Source organism: Manduca sexta, chromosome 8 (genome assembly GCF_014839805.1).
Source record: "Manduca sexta isolate Smith_Timp_Sample1 chromosome 8, JHU_Msex_v1.0, whole genome shotgun sequence".
NCBI classification, from domain to species: Eukaryota; Metazoa; Arthropoda; class Insecta; order Lepidoptera; family Sphingidae; genus Manduca; species Manduca sexta.
In genome coordinates this window covers 10,066,620-10,076,778 of record NC_051122.1, presented here as the reverse complement: position 1 = coordinate 10,076,778, position 10,159 = coordinate 10,066,620, and the positions used below count along the sequence as shown (strand labels likewise).

Genomic DNA, 10,159 nt, shown 5'->3' with positions numbered 1-10,159 from the left:
AAATATGGTTATTATAAAATCATCATAATTATATTTGCCAATCTTATTACTCGAGTAAGGCAGTAAAATTGCTAGAATGACTCGAGTCACTAAATTCTATTCGAGTTGCATCACTACTGTGAACGAATAATTTTAGTATCCAACCTATATGTGACAAAAGATCTCAAACTCTATGATAATTTAGTCGATTATTTGAACCATAGACCAAGAATGCTAGCAATAAATAATTCCGATGAATATACATTTTAGTACTGTACATTGTCACTAGATGGTATATTTTCAAAGAAAGATATATCTGTGTTTTAATTATATAGTAATTTACTAGATGGCATCTTTGATTTGTAAAAAATATTTGTAAGAAATTTTAAAAAGTAAATTATAAACAAATATTTTATGATCCATAAAAATGTGTTTTTCAGGCGTACCTAACGCTGCTGTTTTAAGGCCGTCACACATATATTATTATCTCAATAAATACATATTAACTTTTGAGTACCGTAGTTGTAAACAAGCTAGAACAACCAATGCAAGCCAGTCAACTTTCTTTTATCATTAAAGCTAATTAACGCATAACTTTGTCCAGCCGCGCTACAACACAGCCGTCAGCTACCCAGCGCCACCTGTAGAAGATACCTACATAATAGAAATTTAAGGTTCTCAAATGCAGTAAAAAAATTTTTTTTTTGTTAATAAAACCACTATGACGGATCACTGTTATTTAATTTGATATCTTAAACATAAACTTAAAGAACTACATTATTGTGGCTGCTCGCCGGCAGCCCGTGACAGGAAGAAGGAAGTGGAGGCGTGTTGCCACAAAACAAATTAAATTACATATTAACAAATGTTACCCTAAACAAATATAAATGTACCCATTCAACATGCCTCCTTACATTTATATTTTAACTAAATCATATCATACACTACTCATATCAAGACAATAGCTCTATAAACATTACCTTCAGTATAACATATTAATTGTAACTTATTTTATTTATTTATTTATTTATTTTTTTTTTTTATATTACAATTATCATCTTTCAATTTAAACCAATATTTATCTCAACATAATATCCATCTGAAAGATAAATTACTTTTACAACAACTTTAACATATCTCTAAATTTATTAAATTTATTACTTCCCAATGGTTTTGTTAAAATGTCAGCTATATTTTGATCAGATGCAATTTTTATAACATCAATTAAACCAATTTTAACACTTTCATGAACAAAATGATAATGAACTTCAATATGTTTTGAATTTTTGTGAAATTTCCGTATTTAGCAATAATTTGAGCTCCAATATTATCTTCATATATTTTTACAGGTTTACAATCTTTCTGACAAATCTCATTAATTAAACAAACTATAAATTTAATTTCAGTAACAGCTTCTGACAGCGCAATGTATTCAGCAAATGTAGATGACTTTGTTACACAATTTTGTTTCTTTGATTTCCAAAATATTACATTCCCAAACAGTCTAATTACAAATCCTGTTGTTGATTTCCTACTGACAATATCTCCTGCAAAATCTGCATCTACATAACAATCTAACATATCAGAATTTATATTCATGTTATAAATTAATTTTATATGTTTTGTTAAGTAAAGATATTTAAGTACTGCACAAAGCATATTTAAAATGTGTCTCATTATAGCAATTTTGGAATCTACTCAAATAATTAACACTGAACGATATATCTGGTCTTGTACCTGAACTAATATATAAAAGTGCTCCAATTAAATTTCTATATTTTACATTCTCATTTATATTACAGTTTTCTAGTTTAAGATTTACTTCCATTGGTGTAGTATATAACTTTGTATTTATTATATTATAACGCTTAGCTAATGATTCTATATATGATTCCTGACTCAGTGTCATGGTCTTATTCTTTTATAATCATAATCAATATGTATTCCAATGTATTCTTTAACTTTACCCATATCCTTCATAGTAAATTTACTTAACAGTTTATTTTTAATATTACTCATTACCTTTTCATCTTTACAACATATTAACAAATCATCAACATATAACAAAATGTATACACTCACATTAGTATCCAATTTAAAATATAAACAAAAGTCATATTTACTTCTCTGAAATCCAAGACTAGTTAAAAACTTATTGACACATTCATACCAAGCCCGAGGGCTTTTAAACCATATAATGTTTTATTTAATTTATAAACTCTATCAGTGCCATCATCATAACCAATTGGCTGGTTTACATAAACTTCAGATAAAATTTTACCATTTAAAAAAGCAGTTTCAACATCCATCTGATGTATATTAAGATTATTTTGACAACAATAAGACAATAACAATTTTAAAGTTTGCATTTTAGCAACGGGTGAATATATATCATCAATAAAATCTTTTGTTGAAAACCTCTTACTACTAACCTAGCTTTAAATTTATTTTCGGCTTTCTTTCTGTATATCCATTTCACATCTAAAGGCTGTTTGTCTGCTGGTTTACTTACAAGTCTCCAGGTCTCATTTTTGCCAAACTGTTCATCTCACGATTCATAGCCTCAGTCCATTCTTTTGCTTCATCGCTAGTTATTGCCTCCTGAAAATTATCTGGAATCATAGCATCACAATAGTTAACAGTTATACAATAATAACCAAATTCTTCATCAAACCGAGTTGGTGGCTTGATTTTACGCCGATTTCTTGTTTCAATTACTTTATTATCATCATAACTTTCATTTGTTTCAGCATTCAAATCTTCATTAATTTTCTCATTATTTTCTTCTGCATTAGTCTCTTTCTTCTCTTCTATAATTTTCTCTTCCAATTTATTCGGCTGGCTATTACTTTTATCATTTTTCTCTTCTCTATTATCATCGAGACCAATACACATTACATCATCTTCAATTATATCACAATGTCTTGCTACAACTATTCTATTGTTTATTAATACTCTATATCCAACATCTGTATAGCCCATTAGTATGCCAAGCTCGGCTTTCCTGTCCCATTTACATTTTCTCTTTTCCTCTGGTGTTCTAACAAATACTTTACTTCCATATATCCTTAAATTTTCAATGCTTGGCCTTTGTTTGAAAAATATCTCATAAGGCGTCTTCCTTTCTATAGTGCCATTTGTTAATGTTCTATTCTTTAAATAAGCTGCGGCCATAACCACTTCAGGCCAAAATCTTTTATGCACTTTTGCCTCTGCCAATAGACATCTTGACATATCCATTATTGATCTATTGAACCTCTCTGCTGTGCCATTTAATTCATGCACATATGGCGACAAGATTTAATCATAATTCCCTTTGATCTTGCAAAGTCAAACACTCTTTTATTAATGTATTCCTTTCCATTATCACATCTCAATTCTTTAATATTTTTCCCAGTTAAATTTTGTATCTCATTAACATACTGCATTAAACAATTATATACTTTATCTTTTGACGGAATACAATAAACTTTTGCCAACTTACTATAGTCATCTATAAAACTTAAGAAATATTTTTCACCATTAAAACCTGTAGTTCTGTGTGGCCCATTTAAATCTGTGTGTACAATTTCTAATATATCCTGTGCTCGTTTTCTATTATTTTTAAATGGCAAGTTATGCATTTTATTTTCAATACATATAGCACATTTCATGTACTTACATTCAATCTCCTTTGGTAATCCTTTCAATAATTCACTTGTACACATAGTATTCAAATTGTTAAAGTTTATATGACCAAGCATCCTATGTAATTTCTCCTTCACTGTCATACTTGATTTCTTCACTAAATTAGCATGTAATGTACTTGCATTTATATAACCTTTTAATTTATACAGTCTATCTTCTTTCACTGCTATAGCTATAATAGTTCCATAGACGTTATATATTTTGATTGTCGTCCCCTGGAAACAATTTTATGATTGTCTGTAATCTTTGAATAGCTCAATAAATTTGCTTTCATCTCTTTGACATAGAAAACATTGTTCAAAACAACTTCAGACTTTTTTCCATAGACCATAAAATAAGTTTGTATTTTTCCGACCTTTGTAGCTTCTAATATTCTTCCATCACCAACTTTTACTTTAATAGGTTGTTGTAATATTTCACATGAATGATAGTACTCATCAGTATTAATTATATGATCTGTACAACCACTATCTAATAACCAAGTTAAGTGGCCAGACTGCTCAATATTATATATTTTACTTGAAGTTGAAACATTATTATTCTCAATAGTTGCAAGGAAATTATTACCACCACTCTCATTACTGGATTTATTATTATAAGTTCTTCCTCTAATATTTCTTGAATTATAATATGATCCACGTTGATGTCCACGATTATTATTAAATCTAATAAATCCATTTCCTCTACCACTGTTAACATTTCTGTGTCGACAATCTCTTTGCATGTGGCCAGGTTTTCCACAGGTAAAACATTTAAAGTTTTTATTAGGTGATGCAGAACTACTAGTGTGAGCTTAAAAACATTTGAGTTGTCGCGTGATGGTTCATTACATTTTTCAGGTTCTTTATCCAATGATTTTAACATAATTTTACTTTTCAAATAATCTACAGTTCTATCTTTTTCTGGTAAAACGTCTATTAGATCTCCAATATGACTGTAATTACGAGGTAAGGCCTTTAACATATAATTTAATTTTTCTTGTTCACTTACCGTCGCGCCGGCTTGTTTTAACTGATTTATTGATTTCTCAAAGTCGTCAAAAAATACACTTACTTGCGAATAGTTCGATAATTTTATTGCTTCTACATTGTTGCGACATATAATCTGTAGTGCCGATGATTTCTGCAGGTACATTTCATCAAATTTTGCCAATATTTTGCATGCGGAATCTAAGTCGCATATATATTCGAGTTGCTTGTTGCTTATTGCACTATAAATGTAGTTCGTTGCCTGGATATCCATCTCTTCCCACTTTGCAACATCATCCGAATCATTTTTGATTCGTATGGCAGCTTCTTTACATTTCTTAAACTCCAAAAACTTAAGTATACGTATTTTCCAGCTACTATAATCCGATCCGTCGAATATTGGAATAACTGCGTCATTGCATTTAGTAAACGCCATTTTTGCTTATTGCATATATAGCACGTTTCCACTTTATTTGCGAAAATATCTTCTTTTCTTCTTTGTATTTGCAGGCAACCACGCTCTGCTACCATGTTAATAAAACCACTATGACGGATCACTGTTATTTAATTTGATATCTTAAACATAAACTTAAAGAACTACATTATTGTGGCTGCTCGCCGGCAGCCCGTGACAGGAAGAAGGAAGTGGAGGCGTGTTGCCACAAAAACAAATTAAATTACATATTAACAAATGTTACCCTAAACAAATATAAATGTACCCATTCAACATTTTTATATTTCTTCACAGGAAGAGCATGTCTAATACAGAGTATTTAAACCGTCGGGGAATGCTGTTGTGTTCCAATACAGGGAATTTTAAAATTGACCCTATACTATCTACCTCTATACCTAGGTACTTCCTTTATGGTACCTACCTACTATCTATTTATTAGAGCCTCACAATATTATAACCTATAACAAGATTACTAGATTTTTCATTAACATCCCCCCAGTGAAAAAAGAATATAACGTACCAATAATATTTAAGTATAGAGCGCTATTATAAACTTTGATACCTAAAGATTACCTTATCACGTCAAGTACACGCCTCAAATCACATTCTGATAATACAACCAAACTTGTTTGTAACTTGTAAAATAACGCAGAGTTACATCATCGTCCAGAGATAAATACGAAAATTAAATTAACGTAATAACGATTAATAATAATATATTGCTGATAGCGGTATTAAGAAGTTACACATGATCTGGTTGTTTTTGTGTAGGGAATATCGTAATATTTGGGTATATTTCCGCTTACCTACGTTTATTAAGTAAATAAGTAAATTTACTATACATAAACTTGTATTCCTCAATATTTTTAAACACAGTAGGCATTGGGTACATAGCAAATTGAGTAATTATAAGATCTTTTGCGTAACAAGCAATAGGTACCAAATGGTTCTTTGACAGCCAACTCCTTAATTCTCGTTTCCAATACCTACGTAGTATAGGCAAAGGCTTATGTTATCTGGAGACACACACCCACAATTACAACATTTAACAATCATACGCACATTACAAGCGGTTGATATGCACGGAATCTAACATAAACCTTGAGTGCGAACTCGAAGCGAACCGACCGGAGGCGCGGCAGTCTCGTCGCGTCAGCTGGACGTGCCGCTAGTCTGTACAACACATCACAATGTCGCAACAAGGGCCCGCGTTCGACGTCAACGCGATGACGCTGACGCGATGGGTGCTGGGACAGCAGCGGACAGCACCGACGGCGACGGGAGACCTCACGCAACTTCTCAACTCTATCCAAACGGCAGTGAAGGCCATACAGTCGGCCGTGAGGAAAGCCGGCATCGCTAAACTGTTGGTAACGATTTGATAACCATAAAATAGATAGAACACGTTTCAAATAGTTGTTTAGTGGAGTTTATTCTGAAAGTTGTTTGTGCTATTTTACATTTGCGAGAAGTTTGTCGCTCAGTACAAATATATTTACGCAAGATCACACGACAAAAGTCATTTTATCGGTTGTAAGAATATAAACACAGCTGAACAATACACTTTCATTTACATTAAAATAAGAATAGGTACTTTATCCTGGAACTTAGGTATTGCCAAACATCGTCTATATTAGATAATACCCATGTAAATATTAGTAGGTTCATAGCCTTATTAATACAATATAAAAAATAACAGCTGTAGAGGTAAGTTATAACATAGGCATAAAAAAATATTAGCTGTCGGTAAATTAAAATACCGTTGTTAGCTGCATCCACTAGGCGTACAATGTAATTTTCATGAATTAAATTAACTTCTTAACGCATTAACACATAATAAAAGCCTAAATATACTTTCCGTACAATACGAAAAATACTTTTTGCACACAGGCATGGAATCTCCGGCGACACAAACGTTCAAGGAGAACAAGTCAAAAAGCTGGACGTGTTGTCCAACGATTTGTTCATCAACATGCTGAAATCTTCTTACACAGCTTGCTTGCTCGTATCTGAAGAAAACTCGTCCGTCATAGAGGTAAGACTGGAAATATTCGGGTTATAAATAAATGAAGAGGCACACCCGTCACACAAATAGTCCCGGCCTGCAGAGATGCAAGTCTTATGCCGTGATTATCAATAATTAGGAGGTATTCGGTGCCAAACCGCGGTGAAAAATCTAAACAAACAACTGTAGTAATCCTAAAAATAAATATTTAATCATATTTATCCAAATTATAGCTAAGTACGTGATTCGGTTTAACGGTGATGCCCACTACCTATACATATCACACTGTATCGCAGACATATCAAATATTAAATATGTAAAGTATAGCATATAAAATTATAGTGTGTGCATATAATAATCGACCTTTTACCACCGTGCCAGGATCGACCACACGTACCCTAGATTCTCAGACTGCTCAACTCCCACTGCAAGATAGATACTTCCTATTTCTATTACAAATGCTGTTTGTACTTATAATACTTATTGAATAGTGAATACGCTTTATACATAAAATAGGAAATGAAATAGGTCATGGTCTCCCTTTTGTTATCCAATAATAGTTGAAAAGCAGTAGGTGCATATCAGATACTTTCATTATAAATAAAATTCCATTGTATCATTTCTTGACATAATTATAAATTGCCACTATTATAGTTTATACTCGTACACTAATTAGCGGTTGTTATTTTTCTTGACTCGGAAAACTTGCTCGAGTACATTCTAAAATAAACTGGTTTAATTCGAAATATCAACAAGTTTTGGTCGTGCCCCCAAACTCGTCACATTATACTTTATAATGTAACTATTATCGTCAAATCAATCCGGATTTTACGTTACAAATATATAGGACCCTATAATAAGTATATTTTAACAATGTACGATAATACGTCGTAAACAATAACATATTGGTAAACATCTTTTGTTATGCAAGTAACTTTTCCACCACCTATCGCCGGGTCAGCCATGCCAATGACTCATGATAACAACATCCGTTTACTTGAAATTATTTTAATAAACATAATTAAAAGGTGAGTTGACTTTGTACTTCGATAGTCGATACATAAGTACAGGAGATACGTTACCTATTCAGATTCAAACTGTATACTTCATAATGACATTGTGTAGATGTTTTGTTTTCTTGATTGAACGATTATTTTAAATTTGAAATAAGTACCTACCTTTAAGATGCTCCTAAATTGGACCAAATCCCATCGAAACCTCACTTTCGTGTAAGATAAAAACCGTAAGACATTCTTTAAAATTAACTAATATAAATGCTTATAGGTAGAAACAGAAAGGCGGGGAAAATACGTAGTATGCTTCGATCCACTGGACGGATCGTCCAACATTGACTGTCTGGTGTCTGTGGGCTCCATCTTCGCTATTTTCAGGTAAGATTTCTGAATAATGTAAATTAAACTAAAAATGTTTCTTTCCACAATAAATTGCCACACTCGCATTAGTTGAAATGAACCCTAAATGGACAGTCTCGAAGTACAGCTATAAGTAATACATTATATAGTATCATAACAAGGCCATATCAAATCGTAAGTACCAATAACATGAAATATAAGTACCCTTACATTATCCTCTCTTTTAGATTCTACTTTGGGACCTTTTGTGCTCCATTGGTAGTTTACAAATCATTATTTAATGATTGTTTATGCAATTCTATATAAGACCACTTTGCCTAGGAATTATGGCTTCTTTAAACTTCAACAAACGACTTATTCCATTTCCAGAAAGATCTCCAGTGGAGATCCCATAGAAGTCGACGCGCTGCAACCAGGCCGAGAGCTGGTAGCGGCTGGTTACGCGCTCTATGGCTCCGCGACTATGATGGTGTTGTCTTTGGGGAAGGGCAAAGGTGTCAACGGATTCATGTACGATCCGTCAATTGGAGAGTTCATACTCACAGACCCAAACATGAGGATACCGGAGAAGGGCAAAATCTACTCCATCAACGAAGGTAAGAACTTTCATAATATAAATTATTAAAAACAACATATAAAAATGAGCGAGTTCTGAGGTAACAAACATAAAAAAAAAAAAAATCATGTCGAATTGATAACCTCCTCCTTTTTTTTGAAGTCGGTTAAAAAGCGGTTTTAATATGACGATCTTAGTAACAGTAAATAGAAAACATGATATCGTCTATGATGTCCACCGTTGGAATGGACTAAAATAGTAACACCACATTGTTAGAGTAACCAAGTTAACCCCAAACTCCAACAACACCCATAAAGCGTTCAGCATTGGACAATTATATACTAACCTATATTTCTTTATGGCAGGTTACGCGGCGGAATGGGAAAACGGGCTCAAGAAGTACATAGAAGACAGGAAGCAGCCGAAGACCGGCAAGGCTTACGGGGCGCGGTACGTGGGCTCCATGGTCGCTGACGTCCACAGGACCATCAAATACGGAGGGATATTCATGTACCCAGCCACCAAGTCTGCGCCAAGTGGAAAGGTAGTTTTAACTCTTTTATTGGGGCTTAGTTTTACACAATATTTTGTTTTTCTTAGGATTTAAATGTTATGGTAGACAATCCTTTTCCAAATGTTATGAAGGTTCAGAGTACATATTTATATTTTTGTCATCAATAAAATAATTTAATATAACTAATTCCTTCACAGTTGCGTCTCCTGTACGAGTGCAATCCGATGGCGTTTATAGTAACGGAGGCAGGCGGTCTGGCCTCCAACGGGAAGGTCCCGATCCTAGACATAGTGCCGACGAAAATACACGAGAGGGCGCCCTGCTACCTCGGCTCCAAGGACGACGTCGAAGAGTTATTGCAATACTTGAAATAAACTGATTTGTTTTCAAATGAATTTAATAAAAGTCTGACAGCTAGTCTTCAATTTTGTAAAACAATACATTGGTTCACAAATATGTCTCAGGCTCGGTTGTTTCAAACCCCTTTGTGTATAATATTTGTAATTAACTGAATTTACTATAGCGGGTTGCCTAACCGCTATTTTCAATGAATGATCCCAATCGTTTTTTCGATCTATCTCAAAAATGGGCCAATCAGAACAAAGTTTTTTTTGACTGATTGG

General features: G+C 33.1%; 1 protein-coding gene across 1 annotated transcript; it reads left to right on the top strand.

Moving 5' to 3' along the window:
• Positions 1-6,205: 6,205 nt before the first annotated feature.
• On the top strand, positions 6,206-9,974 carry LOC115451181 (fructose-1,6-bisphosphatase 1). Its single transcript, XM_030179418.2, has 6 exons — positions 6,206-6,454; positions 6,979-7,123; positions 8,378-8,484; positions 8,836-9,062; positions 9,388-9,566; positions 9,734-9,974. Exons 1-6 carry the CDS (start codon positions 6,279-6,281, stop codon positions 9,908-9,910), a joined length of 1,011 nt encoding a protein of 336 aa, XP_030035278.1. The 5' UTR covers positions 6,206-6,278; the 3' UTR covers positions 9,911-9,974.
• Positions 9,975-10,159: the final 185 nt, after the last annotated feature.